The 21,152-nt window shown below is 40.2% G+C and overlaps 1 protein-coding gene across 1 annotated transcript in view; it reads left to right on the top strand.

Annotated features, from left to right (window-relative positions):
* akap1b (A kinase (PRKA) anchor protein 1b) overlaps positions 1-12,341 on the top strand; it is a 28,425-nt gene extending 16,084 nt beyond the window's left edge. Inside the window, exons 7-11 of the mRNA XM_018700596.2 lie at positions 3,624-3,774; positions 5,803-5,870; positions 7,009-7,082; positions 7,154-7,219; positions 8,007-12,341. Coding sequence (XP_018556112.1) covers positions 3,624-3,774; positions 5,803-5,870; positions 7,009-7,082; positions 7,154-7,219; positions 8,007-8,069 — 422 coding nt within the window. The 3' untranslated portion in view covers positions 8,070-12,341. The remainder of the gene's footprint in view (positions 1-3,623; positions 3,775-5,802; positions 5,871-7,008; positions 7,083-7,153; positions 7,220-8,006) is intronic.
* Positions 12,342-21,152: the final 8,811 nt, after the last annotated feature.

Genomic DNA, 21,152 nt, shown 5'->3' with positions numbered 1-21,152 from the left:
TAAAGAGACTTACTCAATATTAACCCAAGGTAAATATCTACCCTTGTCTTTGGGTTACTTAATGTAATCCCCAAGTCTTTGATAACAGTGAGGTATTTCACTATGGGGAATTGCTTTGGCATGACCAACTACAGAAGCTCCAATGACACCATGTCACGACAGACAGGTCGAGCTGTGCCTGGGGCACACCACCCGTATATTAACACAGTCGACCAGCCACTCTTAAAACATTCCAGATCGGTTTCTTTCCATCCAGGAGGGATGTGATGGTGAAACACCTCACTCTGTTATCAAAGAACCAGGGATTACGTTAAGCAAACCAAAGTTCTTTTTCTAATGTAGACCACTCCCAGAGTGCATAAGCTTCCTGAAGCCATAAACATTTCCAGCCTGTCAGCAATCATTATGCTGACCCTGGCGTGTTCACTTCTAGCACTGCTTGTACCAAGGATGGCCCCAAGTCATCAAGCCTGTAAAACCTCACAAAAGTGTGAGGGGTGGCCCAGCTTTCTGCAGCACAAATGTCCTGCACTGACACTCCCCTGAACAGAGCCCACAAAGTGGCCATACCCCTTGGGGGACTGCAAACCCCCATGCTTATAGGCCAGAGAAATAGCCTCCACAATCCAGTGAGACAGCCTCTGGCGGGACAGTGGCTTGGCTTTATGAGTCATATCATTCATTGCAAAGGAATGATATGCCTAGAGTCACACCATTCCTTAAAAATCTGCCACTTTGCACTGTAAAGAGAGCGAGTGGAAGAGGCCCTTGCACTCTGAATGGTGTCAGTGACCTGTGGAGGCAGACCTGCAGCATTCAGGTGTCAATGACCTGTGGAGGCAGACCTGCAGCATTCAGTTTCCACCTCTCACAGGCCAAGCATGGTCGCCCCCCATCCTGATAGGGACACATCTGTCGTCATGGTTACCCTGGATGATACTGTCCCCAGTGGGACTCCTGACACGAGGGCTGTCGAGTCCCTACATTGGCGGAGAGCCGCCACACACGCTGGGGTGATTTTCACCCTGTGGCTGAGGTTATGGGCACAGGCGCAATGCAGCCACCCAATGCTGAAAATCCCTAATTCTCAGAAGCCCCAAAGGTACAACAGATATCACTGAAGCCATGAGGCTGAGCAGACGTAGGCAAAGCCTGAACGTCATGAACTTCCCCAGCTGGAAAAGGGAGAGGCAGTGTGTGAGAGACGTTAACCTCCCCTCCGATAGCGTGATGTGATAGGAGAGGAAGTGAACCCCAGATCACTGAGATGGTTTATCACTGTAGCGGAATCTCTGATTGCCTGATCCTGTGAGTGGGAGCATATCAGATAATTGTCTATGTGCAAGAATATTCTGATGTTAACATTCTGAAAGTGTACTTTTGTAGGTGCTTGTTTGACACACAGAGATCCAAAATGGGGCAGAGCTGAGCTGAGCTGAGCTGAGCTGGGCTGAGCTCTCTTTCTTTGGAACAAGGAAGTAATGGTATGGATGGCTGGAAACAATAAGCACATTTTCACATTTTTGTTTAGTGTCTCTTTTTTTTTAAGGAGGAAGAGTGGCTACATATTATTATGTAATCTATTCAATTTGAGTCGTGTCAACTCCTCCTTGTGACAGCTCCCCCTGTGGGTACAGTCACGGAACCACATGGGTTTTTATTTTGTTTTTGGGGAAATATTCCACCCTTGGCCCTGGGCCTGGCTGCGAGAATGCAAGCTTTATTTGTGAACAAAGTGGAAGTGCTTGGAGACACCTGGGAAAGAACTCACCAGGGCCTCTGAACCATGAACTTTGGGATTCTGTTCCATCTCTCTTCTCTTCTTTGTGGGATGGGGAGAGGGAGAAGCTGTGGATGCTAGGTTGCACGCTTCTTCTTCCCTTTCCTGCGGTGAGAGGAGCAGTTTCTCGCCACCACAGCAGCAAAGCAGAGCTTCCCCCATGGTCCTGGGTTTCCTGACCTGCGCTGCTGGTTAGTCTTTTGACTGGTTGACTGGTTGCCTGTTTCTGTGGTCTGGGACCCTGGTGTCTCCCTCTCACAGCTGCTGCTGCTGCTGCCACAGCAAAGCCAGGCCTTGGTCCCTGGCAGGGATGAGGGACATGTTAACTGGTTAGGCAGAGGTCAAAGGCTTCACCCTCTTGCTTTCTGAGGGTGCTGGTTTCCCTCATTTTCCAGAGCCAGACCAAAAAGACTGCTGCACATGAGGAGTGCAGGATGAGGTTGTTCACCACGCAGATCTCATCCCAGAGAGCTGGGTTAGGTGACCCAGTGTCCAGCTGCCAGCCCATCTCCTCCAGAATTTCTGCCTGGTATGCAGACGGCAGTGTCATAGCATTCAGGGAGCACACTGACTGTGCTGCACATTTATACATCCTCTGGAAAATGGAGGCAGTGAGGCGCTCCATTTTGCTAGGCAGAGAGATGTTGCTGGAGGCTGAGAGAGAGTGACGGCTAGGGTAGAGGTGATAAGCCACTGAAGGCTCTACCACTGGGGCTTCGGCCAGCCCCAGTTCCCCCATCCCGTGGATCTCCACCTGAGAGTAGCTTTTGGTGGGAAGCTTACACTTGAGCAGGTTAGACTGGTACCTACTCACTTCCTTCATGCAGGCAGGCACTGCCAGCAGAAGTTGTTTCACTGGCGGTTGGGCTGGTGGGAGCCTCTTATCATACTACAGGTCTCTCTCTGCCCCTTCAGTGTCCTGGGCAGCCAGCCACTGAATCCCCAACTTGGATGCAGCCTGTTTGCAGACCTTGTATAAGCTGCTGTCCACTGGTGGAACAGCGTCAGACGCACTGGGGGGGTCTGAACTGTGAGACTGGGAAGCGGAGTCATCCTCCATCTCTTCCATGTTGAGGAGGTCAGAGTTGGCGTTGCCCTCTGCGTCATTGCCGCAAATTTCCTCCTCAAGGAGTTCCTCAAAAAGTGGGGGCATACCTGGAGGCTTAGCATCCCTGATGTCCACCCAGCTCAGAGCAGCTCATGGCAGATGGGTGTTAGTTGTGGCTTTTGGGGTGGCTTCAGACAGGCATGGATCATGGCTGTTGGCCACCACCACTCTAAGCCGCCTTTCCATTATCTTTTCTGGCATAGACACACAGTGGGGACATGACTGGGGGTCCGCTAGCAACGCTTGAATGTGTTTAGTGCCTGTACACGCTATGCACATTGGGTGAGGGTCCCTGCCCGAGATGGATGACTCACATGACGCGGGGCACAGGCGAGATGCAAAAAAAAGATAGTAAACAATAAAGTGAAAATGCGCTTATTGTTTCCAACCAGCCATCCATCCATCCATTATCTATACCACTTATCCGTTATGGGTCGCAGGGGGGCTGGAACCTATCCCAACTGTCATTGGGCAAGAGGCGGGGTACACCTTGTAGAGATCACCAGTCCATCACAGGGCCAACACATATGGACAAACAACCAAACAAAGTGGCATTTTGTTTAGTGTATACTGAGTGCTTTTCAAGTTCCTCTGGACTCTTCCACAACAAAACTTGGTGTGTATGTTCAGGAGCCAGCTCAGGATGTCAGTAGTACTCCTTACCATGACTAAAAGGCAAGAGTCAGGTAGGTACTTTGAGTTTTAATAGTCTTTCTATCTCTGTCTGTCTTCCAGTTGGTGTGATCTGTGCAGCTCCAGCAGTGGAAGGAGCCTGGTGGAGAGCTCAGGTCATCACCTTCTATAAAGAGACAAATGAAGTGGAGATTAGATACGTTGATTATGGGGGCTATGACAGAGTTAAGATTGACTCACTACGGCAGATAAGGTGAGTGTCAAAGGTCTTACTGTATTAAAACACAAGAATTTCTAAACAAAGATAATATCAGTACCTCTTTTAAGTTTCCTGGTAGCACTACATAATACAGCCTGCTGTTTATACTATAATTACCCAAGATTTACTGTGTAATTCCTTTACAGTATAATTTTGTTAAATGAATGAGCACATATAAAATACTTATCTGTTCCTATTGGTACTTAAATCTTGGTACAGTAGAACCACTAAGTAAGAATTGGACATGTTAAAGGGCTGTTCTTGTCATATGTGGGGTACATGATAAGCAGAGTTAAACAGTTGACACATCACTTCCTGTGGAACCTCTTATGTAACGTATTACACATAACATATTTCTTGGTTATGTAATAAGTCCAATAAAAACAAATGTTTTTACACTTTCACCATGACATTCCTGGGATTTACTATGCATGTCCTCTACTTCAAGTCAAGAATTTTTTTTCCTCTTCATTGAAGATTATTAACATACAGACATTCAGCTGGTGGACATGGAATGGACATTCTTATGCAATCAAGATTCCCATGAGAAAACAAGTAGGGAAATTAAACCTTAGTCCATCCAGCACTGCTGCAGCTCATAATGGGCAAGATGGAATTGAAAACACAATGCAGTAATAACGTCTGATATCTAATAATGTGTATAATATTTATAAAAAAAACACCAAAGGGTCTAAGCACCAGCTACTGGTCAACAGAGCAATCACCCAAGACTCTTAAGACTAAATAGACCAACCTGAGCACTGCCTGGATCTCACAAACCTGCATTTCAATGCCCCACACATGAATACTAGGCACTATACAAGGCTAACAGTGCACTGATAACCTTGATCAAGAACTCAGTGCAGCTGTGGAAAGCAACACTGGAAGCCAACTTCAAGGCCATTGCACATGTCCCAATCAGGTGCGGCATATACCAAAGTGATGCAGTGTCCCTCCTGCTGTTATGTATAGACCTGAACCCCGCAGCAAAGAGTGGACATAGATACAGATTCAGATGTGGAGTGACCATTAGCCACCTCCTATACATGGATGACATCAAGCTGTGAAAATAACACAAGCTGGCTAAAATTACAGCTGGGTAGAATGTCCATTCCATGTCCATGAGCTGAATATCTGTATGTTGACAATGTTCAATAAAGAGAATAAAAATGGTTTTAGCTTCATTTTGTCCGTTCCGTAATGACTGACAATTTTTGTAAAATGTTCAGCTCTGTTTGTCAGTACTGTATCCCACAGGTACCCAGTGCAAAAAATACTTAGTACATAAATTGTTTCTCTTTTCATCTAAAGTGCTAATTGTTACTCCCTTAATCCACTGTACATACATTTAAGTACTAGTAGTAAGTATTTTATATGTACTTATTCATATTGAGAGAAATTACACTGTAAATGTCTGGAAATTAAACTAAAAATCAACTTTATTGACAGTACAGCTATATGACATTTAGGGGATCGAAGTAGGCTGATGTCTTGTCAGTACAAATAGTGCAGATGAATTAGTGAGCAGACTTTAAACTTTATAGCCAGGAATAGTGTCTACAGTTTAGTTAATAATGTGCACTTTACACAGTTTCAATTCAGGGAAACAACAGTGTTGCTTACTTGTTGAATGTGGCTGAAGTTTGAGTTTCCAGGGTAAAGTGCTTTACACAACATTGACAGGTATGAGATGTAACTGAATCATAAAGTATCAAATCTAGTCAAAATGAATCAGAATTCATTGGAAAATCAAAGGTGGTATCCAGTCCTAGCAACAAGCTGGTAGAGGCCAGTAGGAGCCATGGCAGTAATTAGTGCTCTGATGACACAATACAGAAAAATACAGAATAAAGGGCAGTGTAGAGATTTTAAATTGTTTAACAACACAAAAATGTAACTTTGTAATTATGGATTACCATATGGAAAAAAATTATTGTCCTAACTACAAAGTGTTTTTAACACACAGTATGAAATACATTTGCATAAATTTTCTTCAACAGACTGCTCCTTTTTATTTTTCAGGTCTGACTTTGTAACACTACCATTTCAAGGTGCAGAAGTATTGCTTGACAACATTGCCCCACTTCCAGGTACAACATTGTTTGTGTTATTTTATAACCCACAGGTTCAGTTGTGTTCAAATTAATAGCAGTCCAACATCACTAACCAGATCAGTCACTGGTTTTGGTAGAAATTATATTCCTACATGGCAAATAATTTACTAGTAGGTGTAGTAGAGTGATAGAAAACCAACAGACCCAACAGTCATGACATGCATGCTTCTGATTCTGTGTAATTGAATCATTAATTGAAAAGGGCGTTCAAAATAATAGCAGTGTGGAGTTCAATTAAAAAAAAAACAGGTGTCAAACAGGTTGGCCCTTATTTAAGGATGAAGGCAGCAAATGTTGTACATGCTGGTTATAGTGCATTTCTCTCTGAAAATCTGAGTAAAATGGGTCGTTCCAGAGATTGTTCAGAAGAACAGCATACTTTTATTAAAAAGTTGACTGGAGAGGGGAAAACATATACACTGTGAAAACAGTGAAGCATGGTGGCACAAGCATCATGATATGGGGATGTTTCTTTTAACGCATAACAGGGATCATGGATATGTCAAAATACTTGAAGAGGTCATGTTGCTTTAAGAGGCATTGCCCTTGAAATGGGTGTTTCAACAAGACAACGACCCCAAACACACCAGTAAGCGAGCAGCATCTTCAGGCATTTTTCAGTATATACAGTAAATGTTTGAGTTTGTAAAGAAAAATGTAGACACTACTATTTTTTTTTGAGCAGCTTAGTATTCCCCTTTCTTCACTTTCTGTAAAATAATAACAAATTTGATAGATTTTTCTTCATGTTTTGATTTGGACTAGAATGTGCAGTGTTCCCAATGCATTTGCGTGTATGGAAATAGAAGCTATTATAAGGATTTTTAGCTTTGCTCACTTTTTTAAACACACTGCTATTATTTTGTACTTGTCACAGCTGACAATGTGACAAGTACTAGTTTGTCAGTCTGTTGATCATATTGAGTATGTGGAGTGTATTTAGCCAAGTTAGTGTCAGTTCTTTCAATGGTCACTGGTTTTGTTCCTCTGTTCCTCAAAATTTGTCTTAAAACCAAGTGTGTACTTAGCTGTCTGAAAGCTGCAGATATTATATGGTTGCAACGGTCATTAATATTTTGTTGTTCTGACTTATATTTAAAACGTTTTTCATCAGGAGAGGATCGTTTTTCCCCTGAGGCCACATCAGCATTGGAGGAGATGGCCAGAGGAGTGGCATTGCTTGCACAGGTAAGACCACCATCCTCACTGAACCACTTCAAAGTGTCAACTGTAATCTCTAACCATTTGTCTTTCTATAGGTATCAAACTATGATAACAACACAGGCCTCCCACTGGTCCACCTGTGGAACATGGTCGGAGATGAGGTATGATGCCTTTACTATGACACTGGAAATTTAGTTGAGGTTCCTCCCATTTTTCTTGATTATCACTGATGTGTTTTTACACCTTGGTTTGAGTTCACCTGTGTTAAAATCAATCAATTGGACATGTTTTGGAAAGGCGCACACCTGGTCTCACAGCTGCCGATACATATCAGAGCAAAAGCCATGAGGTTGAAGAAATCAGAGACAGGATTGTGTTGAGACACAGATCTAGGAAAGGCTACAAAAAATATTTCTGCTGTACAGAAGGTTCCTAAGTGCACAGTTGCCTCCATAATTATTACATTTTTAAAACAACCAGGGCTCTTCCTAGAGCTGGCCACCCCAATCTCCAGAGATCCTGTGAGGAGCTGCATCTTTATTTGAAACAATATATAGCATTAGTATTTATTTTTCTTCAGACATGTGGTGTGAGCTTGTTGTTTAAATTTACTGTTGATACCGTTTGCTGTGAATATAAACATTACTTCCTCTCTGTTTACCCGCTGTTTTGATATTGTCATGATATTTGTATAATTTGGTGTTAATCTTTTGTCAGTTAAACTTAGTACTTCCCACTCTCATGTTTCTCATTAAAAACCTTCCAATGGCCCAAAGGAAATAATCTCTTCTTTTCCTGGTAGGTCTTTAGAAGTGTGAACGAAATGCTGAGTTTCATTTCACAGCAGGCTGAGTATGACATGACTGTTGTCGTCCTGACAGAATTAGTGCTGTGGAAAGTGTTGTGTGGGTGTGTGTGAGTGTAATCTGAATGTTTCTCTTCTTCCAGGTGATTTCAGTGAACCGTACACTGGCAGAGAGAGGCCTGGGTACTTGGGTGGATGGATTTTGAGCTCCTAACATGCTCTGACCTCTACACCTCCACCTACCCTCCTTATTCTCTTGTGGTCAGCAATCTGGGACCTGGGCTAGCCTGTGGTCCCAGCCCCACCAGCCCCACCACTGGATCTAAGAAGATTGTTTTTCCTCTCTTTTTTGTTGTTGTTGTGGGGGGGGGGGGGGGGGGGGTTGTTTGTTTTTGTTTGTTTGTTTTGTTTTTTCCCCTCGTTCACTTCCCTATTCCTTTTGAAAAGAAAGTTTTTGCAGGAGTAATGTACAAGAACATAGCACTGCTTCAAAATAAAGCCACCTTCCCCTCTTACACTTGTACACAAAAAAAGAAGAAGATACTTGTAAAAAAATTTTATAAGAAAATCTTTATTCTAACTAAATAAAGGTGCAACCAATATTTTTTCCTCCCCCATCCTACATTAATTTTTGCTCTGGGCCTTTACACTTTAACTGTGGATCATCATGGTGTATGGAAGGACAGACACCTCCATCAGACTATGTAGACAATTGTTTTAGAATTTCATTGGCACCTCAGCTATAATCATATATAGGTTAATACTTTTCAAAGTTGATTTAGCAGGGAGTTTTCTTGTCTGGATAGAATGTTGGGGGTGCCCTGAGACTATAGAGATTGCTGGGTGATATCACTGCAAAGAGCAGATGAGGTCAGCAGGGAGTCCCTGGTGGAATACAGAGCACCCAGCTGGTTGCTCAGCCCTGTAGCCTCAAGAGACATGGACTTCTCTGGGGTCTCCACTCAGCTGTTGCTGCATCTCCAGCTAGGATGGAGGAGCAAGCTGATTGCTTTTGCTCTTTGCCCTGTCTCCACCAACTTGCTCTGCATTACAGAAGAACCAGGATTTTCAACCTACCAGTCAAATGCAGTTGAATAGCTTTTCCCATTGGATCTCTGGAACTTTGAAAGTTGGGCAAGATTTCTCAAATGCCATATTTCCAAGATGCATTTCCTTGATAGCCTGTCACCAAGGCAACATATAGCTGATCCACATCATTATATGCCTGTTTGAAGTCCTCAAATTACATATGTTCCCTTTTTAAAGACTGACACAACTGTTAATATCCATTACAATTTTGTTACACCACCTTCAAATCCCAAAATGTTGTATCCAAAGTCTTGAAAGATGATAATATACATTCACTAAGCACTTTATCATGAACACCTGCACACATGCTCATGCAGACACAGGTTAGTAGCTTCAGTTAATGTTTACATCAAAGATCAGAATGAGGCATAAGTGAGACCTCAATGACTTTGACTGTGGCATGATTGTTGGTGCCAGATGAGCTAGTGTGAGTATTTCTGATTTCCTGGGATTTTCATACAGTCTAGAGATCTAGAGTCTACAGTCTAGAGGTTGCCAGACTGGTGCAAACATAAATGCCTTGTAAAAGAGAGATCAGAAGAGAATAGGCAGACTGGTTTGAGCTGGCAGAAGGGCTACAGTAAGTAGTGGCAGTGGTGAGCAGAAAAGTATCTCCATAAAAGACCATGTTGGGTTCCACTCCTGTCAGCCAGGAACAAAAATCTGAGGCTGCAGTAGCCTGCAATGCAATAGCTTGCCTGATGAATCTCGATCTGTTGAGACACGCACATGATAGGGTCCGAATTTGGTGTAAACAGCATAATTTCATGGACCCAACCTACCCCAACCTGTCAACAGTCCAGGATGGTGGTAATGGTGTAATGGTTTGGGGAATGTTTTCCTGGCACACTGTGGGCCCCTCCTCATCCTTTTTCCAACATCATAATGCACCATCTCAAACTGGTGTCATGACCAGGAGAATGAGTTCAGTGTACTTGAGTGGCCTCTCCAGTCACCAGAGCACCTCTGAGATTTGAATAAATTGAAGATTTGAAGCATGAATGTGCAGTAATCATGTGATGCAGTCACAACAACATAGACCAGAATCAAGACTCTCAGGTTTTGAGTGCAGGAGGGAGTCTGTACCCTGTATTAATGTGGTGTTCCTAATAAAGTGCTTAGTGTGTGTGTGTGTGTGTGTGTGTGTGTGTGTGTGTATATATATATATATATATATATATATATATGCACAAGACATTTCCTCTTCCTTTAAGATAAAGACTGAGTGCATTTTTTAAACATGGAAATTTGAGGGGGAACAAAGCTGTTAGAGGTCCAAGTTGATTAGTCTTTGTGATGTACCTGTTCAATTCTGTGCAGTCATAGCTGGGATTCAGCATTAACACACTATGTTAGTGATTAATCTGATCACTTTCAGTATGATGGCATAATGCTACCATTATTGTGAAGCTCTAATGTCTACAAAGACCTCCACTTAGGGAACCACTATTAACTCAGACTGATGAGGGAAGGAAAGACCACACAAAATAGTTTGCAGTGCTGCACTTCAGTGAAGACCAATTTTTAACAAGTGATGAAAATCTGGTTTGTGTCATTAGTATGCATTGTAAACTGACCCAGGAGCACCCTTGTTCATCACTTCACTGTGTTGACATTTGTATAAACTGAGTGCTCAAAGTCTCAGTGGACCCTGTCATGTATCAGCCTGTGTGTTAAAATACAGTGTGCAGTGCAGAGCAGCAACTTGTTCTTCACATGTGAATAACAGATTTAACTTTGATAATTGATGATTTGACACAGTTTGATTTCAAGTCCTCAAGACCAAACCTGAAAACTGTTGAGATAACTTCGATTTTTAGGAGCTTGTATAATGAAGTGGATTTGCTTAGGGAACCCCCCCAGATAACCAGTATCACAGAGCTGATTACCAGTCATCTATCTACTCTGGGTTTTCCTATCCAGGTATGAGAGTGTTCGTGTGGAATAGGTGTCCTTAATGACAAATGACACTATCAGAGCCACAAGTGTACTTAATATGACACGAGATGACAGTGATACCTATGGAGAGATTGGGTTATTAAGAAAGTTGAGGTTTTCATCAATCCAACTCAAAAAGAATGTGTTCACAGAAACTGATACATGGTTCAGGAACTCAGACAAAAACAGATCCCATCAACTCAGTGTGGCTTCAATTTGAGAAGAAATCACACCTAAGAAAAAGGAATATATTTCATTACCCTGAAATGGATACAGTTTTATCGGGTAATATTGCTTGCTGAACCACCTGTCTGGATCACTTAAACCATATTTGAAGAACAAGGTGCTTCTGAGGGAGAACCACAATCCTACATACTGCAGCAGCATTTTATCTTTGGATTTCAGTTAATGTGTCTTGTCACTGTAGTAGAAATGTATTTTTTAAAACACTGAATTATAATCCTCATCCAGCATAATGAAGTCAGACCTTCCCTGTGTTTGCACTTCTGAAATGACGACGTTAAATTCAGCTTGAAGGGGCCGAGTGAAAAAGAGACTAATTTCCACAATGACTGTAATTCTAAATAACATTAAATCCATGTACGTCATTATTTTTATTGTGTCTCATTTCAGTGGAAATGAAGTCAGTGTTACTCTAGCAATAAGGCAGCTTTATTTGGGGCAGGGGGTGGGGGAGTTATACTAAGAATTAGGAAAGTTGACTGAATAACTGTTGTCAAACATCACACAGGTAAAAGCCCTTAATAATACATTACTTCAATAATGTATCTCAGGAATGGTTAATAAGATGATTGCTTTGTAAATCAACATGCCGGAGGGCAGCTGATAGTGGACAGGGTGATGACTGTGCTTGAAAACTTCAAATTCAGATGTATAGAAGATAAGACATGCATTATTTCTTGAAGAACGTAAGCACATATTGGTGCTGGAATCGGAGCAGTAGCCATATTGTCTGTTATTGGCTAGTTTGTATCCTTCCTCTGTTTCTCATGAACTCTGCTCCTGTCTCTCTTTTTTTTAAGTCTAGATAAATATGCCGGTGTATTTCCCCCTGCTACCCAGAGACCCTCTAGGGTTTTGTTCATTTCTCTGTAAATAAGATTGACTGTACTTTTCTATAACACTGGAGAGAAAGAGATATAAAGGGAACTTTTTTTTTTTTTTTTTTTTGGTTTGTTTCTATTTGGTTTGGTCAGGTACATCCTGCTTCCTCTCTATCAGTGAAGTCACTTAATGTTCTCACACTGTGGAACAGACTTTAAGTGTTTGGACAGCTAGACAAGTCATCATTTGATTATTTAAATGGGTGTTAAGCTGTTGTGCCCAAAAGCATTTAACATGTACAGATCAGTTTTTGCTAGACTCATCTTAAATTTGATTTGCTGATTGTACAGATGTATTGGGGAAAACAATAAAAGTTATTGAAAGTGTTTTTGGCATTTCCTATGTGTAATATGATGTACACCTGGTGCAGATAAAGTTGTACAAGGATAAGGAAGATTGAAATGGAACTCAAAAACTACATGTAAACTACCAGCTGACTGCAAAGAAAGAAAACCAAACCCAGAAACCTGTATTCAAGCAGCTACAAATTGGTGAAATGACATTTGAAAGTGTGACTGGGACAAACAGGTCTTGCTCTTAACTGGAACTAACTGCTTAATTGGCATTTTTCCGAAACACAGTCCTCAGTGTGTAAGATGTAATAATAACCACATCTGTTTATATTATGCAGCACATTATTGCATTTGTTCTACTAACATCTTTTACACACTCAGAACAATTAACTCATGAGTCAAAAGTAAATACATTAATCAACTGACTGACTGCCATGAAAATGAAATTTCCTTGTATTGTTGATTAAGCCAAGCCAAAGTCCATTGTTTTTTGTTACTCATTTAGACATTCAAATAGTAATCCAATTATAAAGGCCAGATATTCTCTACAGCTGTCAAATGGCAGTTTCAACAAAAAACAGCATTCATAGGTTTCTGGCTATCATAGTACACTTCAGAATAATAAAAACAGTTAACAGTGTAAAATACAAAAAAGAAAAATGTTACAACACTACAGTAATGACAAATGTCTCTGTACAACCAATGTATATGTCAGTTAGAAACTGTAGTAGAAATGCCTTATCTGGCCAACATAATGTAATCTACCTCAGCTCTGATATTTGCTTTCGCAAAAAAAAAAAAAATCTCTGCTCTGACATCCTCATAGGCAACACGTTCTCTCTGTCCTCTTTCAGTATTTTAATCACAGAGGTTAATTTCACTGGATAAGTTGGATATACTGTATTTGTTTCATCATGATTTGGTGATTTAATCCCTGGTTAGTCTTGTCCACCTATCAAAGAGTTCCTGAGCCACAGAGAGAATCCAAAAGCTTTGTCTCATTCCCATAAATGAGCAGGTTTTGAATATTTGTATGTTTCAAAAGTGACTATATTTTCAGTATACAAGAAATGGTGTATTATAAATATTAAAATGTACCTGAATAGTGAGAGAATAGCATAAGACAGGTTCCATGTTAAAAAAAAAAACATAAAGTGATAACAATAATACAGTACTAGTAATGATAGTAGTGATAATTTAAGTATTAATTAGAGTGAGAGAGAGAGAGAAGCTCAGTGCATCATGGGAGATCTCCCGGCAGTCTAGGCCTATAGCAGCATAACTAAGGGATGATTCAAGCCTGAGCCAACCCTAACTATAAGCTTTATCAAAGAGGAAAGTTTTAAGCCGACTCTTAAAGATACAGAGGGTGTCTGCCTCCCGGAACAAAACTGGGAGAAGGTTCCACAGTAGAGGGGCTTGACAGCTGAAGGCTCTGCCTCTCATTCTATTCCTGGAATCTCTGGGAACCACCAGTAAACCAGCATTCTGGCAGCCAATGTAGAGAGGCTAGCACAGGAGAAATATGGTCTCTTTTCCTAGTTCCTGTCAGTAATCGTGCTGCAGCATTTTGGATCAACTGCAGAGTCTTAACAGCCTGATGATAATGAATTACAGTAGTCCAGCCTAGAAGTAACAAATGCATGGACTAGTTTTTCTGCATCCTTTTGAGACAGAAAATGTCTAATTTTGGTAATATTACGCAGGTGAAAGAAGGCAGTCCTAGAAGTTCGTTTTATATGTGAGTTAAAGGACATATTGTGATCAAAGATAACTCCCAGATTCTTTACAGTGGAGTTGGGAGCCAGGGCAATGCCATCTATTGGAACTACATCATTAGAAAATGTATTTCTGATGTGTTCAGGACCAAGTACAATGATTTCAGTTTTATCTGAGTTTTATAGTAAAAAGTTGCTTGTCATCCAAGTTTTAATGTCCTTAAGACATGCTTGAAGTTTAGCTAGCCGATTGGTATCATTAGGCTTCACTGACAGATAATGCTGTGTATCATCTGCATAACAATGGAAATTTATGGAGAGTGAAGAGAACTGGTCCAAGCACAGACCCTTTGTGGAACTTCATGTCCAACCTTTGCGTACGTGGAGGAATTGTCATTAACATGCACAAACTGAAGCCTATCAGATAAATAGGACTTAAACCAGTTTAGTGTGGCACCTTTAATGCCATTAAAATGCTCCAGTTTCTGTAAAAGGATGTGATGGTCAATCGTATCAAAAGCAGCACTGAGAACTAACATGTCTTCTTCATGGTGGTGCCTAAGGAAGAGCTGAGTTCATAAAAATCCTAAGAGTTCATTCTCTGAGCAAAATCACACGACAAACCATGCACTAGTTGTTGAAATTCATTCATTCATTCATTCATTATCCATACCACTTATCGTCCAATGTCAGCTGAGCCTATCCCAGCTGACATTGGGCAAGAGGTGGGGTACACCCTGGACAGCTCACCAGTCCATTGCAGGGCTGACATATACAGACAAACAACCATTCACACTCACATTCACACCTACTTAATTAATTAGAGTCACCAGTTAAGTTTTCCATTGCAGCCCACGTAGCATAGAGTACATTTGTAACGGTGATGACTCATGTCTGAGAAAAGATAGAAACATAAATGCATATTGGTTGGCAACAGCAGCACTATCATTCATACTGTTATCTGCAACCCAAGCTATTATGTAACAAGTTAATATTGCACATGTATATACTTTGATGACAATGGCATCAATATTTTTACACCTTGTCCTCTAAGCTTTCAACCACACTAACCTGAGTGATAGATAGCTGCCATGACCTAAACACCTGCTATAACAGTGAAAGTTTCAATTAGACCACAAAATATCCAAAACACATACACAACAGGGATCAAAAAGACCTTTCTAGCATTCATCTGCTGTGTGATCCAGGGATTCCAGAGCTTGATGTGATCTTGCAGCTGCAAATTCTAGAGACAAAATATCAAGATGGTAGAGGCCCATAGGAAAGGAGTGGGGTGTTTTGCCACAGCAAATTAACAAAATGTGGTCTGTGATCCCTGCTAGCAATGCTCTCTTCTCTGTGATGAACTGATTTAGAGGTGCAGTCATCATTTAAAGATCATATATACTGTATGTGTGTGTGTGTGTGTGTGTGTGTGTGTGTGTGTGTGAGAGAGAGAGAGAGAGAGAGAGAGAATACCTTGAGAGATGTTAATAAAATAACAGGTGGGGTCTTAAATGAGCTCACAGGGGGATTAAAGCGTTATTATTTACTTTTGAGCTCACAGTGGGGGACATGCAAACGGACATGCACCAGGGACCACGTTAAGGTAAAAGTCACTAAAAATTATGATGTAAACTCCTATCTGGAATCAGAATCAGGTTAGGGTTAGGGTCAGGTGAAAAATACCATACTCTACAGATCAGGTTGCAGGTGACATTTAAAAACAACAAAAGATCAATTTAGAAAAGATATAGAAAGAGAGCAAGATTTGATTTTTTTTTTTTTTTTTTAAATATAAGCAGCTTAAGGTAAAAGTGCTGATGCAACAAGTGTCCTAAAAACAGACAGTGTCAGCAGACACTTAAAGTGCTGGTGCATTGTTTGTACATATGTGTTATCATTTGGTGTTTGACAGAGGGATTGGGAACAGAATTCTGAGGGAGTTCATAGTCTGATGGTTTGAGGGAAAAAGCTATTCGGCAGCCTGGTGGATCTCGTACAGATTTTCTGGAGCATACTTCCAGATGGCAAGAGTGCAAAGAGGTGGTGGGAGGGGTCAGACATTATGTTTGTGGCCTTTCTGACGCACCAGTCTGTGTAGGTGCAATTGAAGGGAGAAAGACACCCGTGATCTTCTCTGCAGCTCTAACTATTCTCTGCAGGGACCACTCAGTTCCTCGATTAGATAGTGATGCAGTGTGTCAGGATGCTCTTGATGGTTCCTCTGTAAAAGGTTTTCATGATAGATGGAGGGGGGGGGGTTACTTTTCTCAGTCTCTGTAGGAAATAGACGTGCTGCTTGGCTTTCTTGGTAAGAGCAGTAGTGTTGATAGAGCAGTTCAGATCATCAGCAATGTGCACCCCGAGGAATTTGGTGCTGCTGACTTGTTGATGGTCAGTGGGGTGTGCACACTACAACCTTTCTGATGTCAACTACAGTACTATGTGTTGGTCTTCTCCACATTCAAGGACAGGTTGTTGTTGCTGCACCATATGGCCAATTTCTTCAACTCCGCTCTGTAGTATACTTCATTGTTGATCATGAAAAGACCGACCAATGTCGTGTCGTCAGCAAATTTATCAATATGGAATTGGAACTGGATCTAGCAACACGGGTCAGCAAGGTGAACAAAGTGGACTGAGCTCACAGCCCTGAGGGGAGCTGATGCTCAGTGTGATGATGCTCAAGGTTTTTTCTTCCTATCTATACTGACTGTGGCCTGCAGGCGAAAAAGTCTAGTATCCAGTTCTAGCGAGGTATCCTGTGCTCAGCTTCCCAATCAGCTGTTGTGGGATGGTGGTAGTGAACGGAGAGCTGAAATCAATGAACACTCATTCTGACATCCATCCATCCATTATCTATTCAGCTTATACTTTAGCCTTTATTTGATAGAGAGTGAAGAGAGGCAGGAAATGCAGGGAAAGAGTAGGGGAAAGACAGGGTCCGGCCAGCCGGGAGTCGAACTGGGGACCAGCTGCTCAGACCATATGGTATGTGTCCTAACCATTCGGCCATCAGGCCACCTCAGCAATTACTTTTAAGCATCACTTACACAATGGGCTGACAGGTGGTGTTTTTCATCTCATCCCATTATTCTATCTTAATGAGTAGCCGAAGAACTTTTCTGTATCATTAATCATGTCGGATCAATTTGTTTAAGATTTGCAAGTGACACATTGTTTCTTTCTTGCCAGTAATAGTGCCATCAAGTTCTTGTGTGATGTCTCAAATGATTATGGTGGAAGGCAAATATGTGTACACAAACTCTACTCACTGTAAAGTGCCAGAGATTCTGGGACTGGTTGCATTTGCACTGAGCTAACAGCCATTCACCATGCACTGTATCCCTGTTGTTTCAACCTTGTGTCTTATTCTGTCATCAATGTTCATGAAAACCAGGTAGGCTGCTTGCCCAACAAAGAACTGCAAAGGGCCCAACTGAGTTTCAGGACTGTCTTTAACTGACACTTGAGATGCACTGGCAAAACCACTGCCAGGCCACCATACAGATCCAGATCACAGCTCTTCTCATCAGTCTACAGCTGAGAGGACAGCTCAAGTAGGCAAAATATTTCATTACCTGCTCATGAGTGGACTAATGCCGAAATAAGTGAGCTTAATCTGCAAATTACATCTCAGCATTCATGGCCTAAACCTATTTGCTATTTTGCTTATATATTTAGACCTAGTCATTGTGTGTGTTCCTTCCTAACTTAATAATACACTTGTTGATATTGAAAATATTAAATATATCAAGCTCATCAGGTCTCTATAGAGGTGATGGAAATAAAAATGAAAACACTACATGCAAAAGTCATATTTATGCATGTTTGCTACAACAATATACATTGCTACATATCTTAATAGGAATTCTGAATAATTCACATGGCTATTTATTGAGGTGTAATGTTATCAACAAGTCTTTTCTCATAATACTGTTGTCTCGGTCTAGAATGGCTCAAGCTTTTTAAGGATAACAAAGCACAATACCAAGAACAGGGATGTATGAATTATTATAAATATAAAAAAGATGACCAACCAAAAATATCTCTGTTCTTATCTCTTGCCCAATGTCGGCTGGGATCGGCTATTAATATATCAGTAGCAGCTCAGTAGCAGTTGGGTGATGCAGCAGGAAGATTACCCTAAACATCAAAATCCACTACAGAATGACTACTACTACTACTACTACAGACTTCAAACAAAGACAGTCTGCCTTTTGGCAAGGCCCAGTCAGAGCTCAGACCCTAATCCAATATAGATGCTGTGAGACAGAGGACAGGCCCAAACTTCCTCCTAAACATTGTGCAGGTCTGATCTATAGCTACCACAAGCTCTTGTTTGAGTATAATGTTGCCAGAAGACCTTCGACCAGTAAATAAATCCAAGGATCACTGACTTTTTCTACCAGGGCTTTGAATGTTGAATGAGAATATATATGTTGAATATTGAAATATATATATATATATATATTATTAGTAATTTTCTTGCTAGTGCATGACTTACGAGTGGACAAATTTATAAAAAAAAAAAAAACCAAAAGAAACTTTAATGCTCATGTTAATATATTTACAAACATGACTCATAAACAAATCAGACAAGGTAGCACAACTAGGAACTATTCTTGCAGACAAAAAAACTTCTGTGGAAATAAAAATGAAAACACAACAATCACTAACAACCATTACAGAGAAGTAAACATGTCTAACAATGTCTAATATTCATCTTCTGCACCATGTTGTTGAGCCAGAGGTGTAGAGCTCCTTTAAAAAATCTAATCTAACAATGGCTAATATTTTCTTTTCTTGTTTGGTATTTAATGAGTTATGTGAACACACAGAAATGAGCTCCATATAAAATGGCTGTATAACATCTAGCCAGTGATGTGGTTTCTGCTCTGTTGATATGACATACATTCTTGAACTATCATGGGCAGAGCAGAAGCTCATATGCACAGTAAACAATTCATTGCTGCTAATGGCTTGACCTCAGTATATGTACATTCATGACACAAACCACTAAACCAGTAGAACATTTCTCCCATCAGTCATCCAGATGATTCAGTTGCTCAGTACTCGACAGAAATTCAGGCATGTTTGCCGATCAGCTCATTGAACGATTGAACTGAGCCAGTCAGAATTTGGGTATGCATACCAGGAAGAGAAATAAATCATTAAATCATTTTACACTATTCAGTACTTTAAAGGAATTACTTTTTTTACACTTTTCCTTAAACTGTCTCAGAGTGTGCCGATGAAAAATTATGCATTTTAAACAATTTCATTACAATTTTGAATGTACAGAATTTGTATTTCAACTTTGCATTGTACAACTTAAAATAAGTTGATTAAGAATGGATTAACTCAAAATTGAAACTAAACATTGATTTGAATTGAAAAATACATTTTAGAAAATTATTGCATTGCTTTAAATGATAAAGGTTGTCTTTAATTTACAGCTGTGTAAGCAGTGTGCCGGATACAGTTTTATTCCCATCAATCCCACGGAGCTTGATAGAGTTTGATTGGCCAGACTCAAGTGACTGCAAGTAAATTGAATAACAAAAGTATATTAAAAACTCTTTAAAATTCATTTTAACATTACACAATTAATTCATTACTAAACAAATATTTATGATATTCATAATAAATAATGTAAATGTAAATTTGGTCCGTTTTGACAAGTTAAATCAAATAATTTATGAACTGATACCAATTAAAAACTGTAAAATTGTCATTGTACTCAAGGCTCCATACATTTAGCTCTACTTACAAAGATCTTTATGTTTCCTACATTTCCCAGTGTCTGTGACAACCAGAGGTACAAGTGTAAAGACTACCTACAGTATATCCAATCCGTTACTTCCGATAACCTCTGTTGTGATTTGGCACTATATAAATAAAACTGAATTGAACTGAATTGAATTGAACCTGAAGTACAGCACCAGTATCTGAGTATGAACTACTGCCTTACTTATAGTTTTGAGTGGATTTTCCCTGTGCCTTATGTGGACATCTATGAAATGACATACAGAGCCTATATTTCTGACTACACATGCTCTGGGATTTTGGAAGACTAATAATTGTATGTGTGCTGAAAAAAAAGAAAAACAAAGAGAAATCCAAAATGTTGAGTGATGTGATGAATAGTCGACACATCTCATTTTATAAGAACAACGAGCAATTATGGCTTATTTCTCAAATTATTTTAAAATTGTTTCAAATTATTTTATGCAAAAAAAAAGGAATTCTTGTTTCTTTTCTAGATAGTCCTAATGATGCTTTATCTTTAGGGAAAATAACCTGCACTGGTTATTGTATGAGAGATCTGTGCTTGTGTCAAAAAATATAAATGAGAATGGAGGAAAATAATTAGGTGGGTGTCCCTGAGAGAAGAACACATCAACAAGTTCCCTAAAAGAACAATCATACATCAGCCTCCTTCTAATCTCTCTCTCTCTCTCTCTCTCTCTCTCTCTCTCTCACACACACACACACACACATACACATACACACACACGCACAAACAAACAAACAAATATAGTCAGATAAATATTGCCTTAAACAACAACCAGATCATTGAGATACATTTCAATAAACAAAACTCTGATTATCAAAGACCTTCAAACGTTGAGTATTATGGAGTAAATATATCGAAGTATGTGGCGTTACTGTGCATATGGAATCACAATTGAGTAATTAGGAAGTGGGTGAAAGGTCACGGGCTAAAAACAGTGTGTGTTGTGACTCATGTTGACTGGTTCTGACTTTTAAAAAAATTATTATTAAGACACACACTTGTGCTGTGTCTGATGTGTACCTTTTGTTGATTCAGTTCACTTTGATGTGAAGATCAACTGGCAGAATTTTCCTTTAAAGATAAATATTCAAACAAAAGTGGTGCAAAATGCACTAAAGTCAACATCTAAATGAGACAAAGCATACAGTTAAAATGAGCTAACATTTCCCCTCTCTCTGATGATGAAATCATCTTATGGATTTGTCTGCTTAAGAAACACTGCACCAGTGCTAGAACCTTCAGAATGAGCAATGTCACTAGAAACTGAAGTTGAATTATTTATATATTATTTTTCTATATTTATTTCTATACATATAACTTGAT

This window comes from Lates calcarifer, linkage group LG21 (assembly GCF_001640805.2).
Source record: "Lates calcarifer isolate ASB-BC8 linkage group LG21, TLL_Latcal_v3, whole genome shotgun sequence".
In the NCBI taxonomy this organism is placed as follows: Eukaryota; Metazoa; Chordata; class Actinopteri; family Centropomidae; genus Lates; species Lates calcarifer.
Note: the sequence above shows the minus strand (reverse complement) of the source record. Positions and strands in the feature narration are given on the sequence as shown.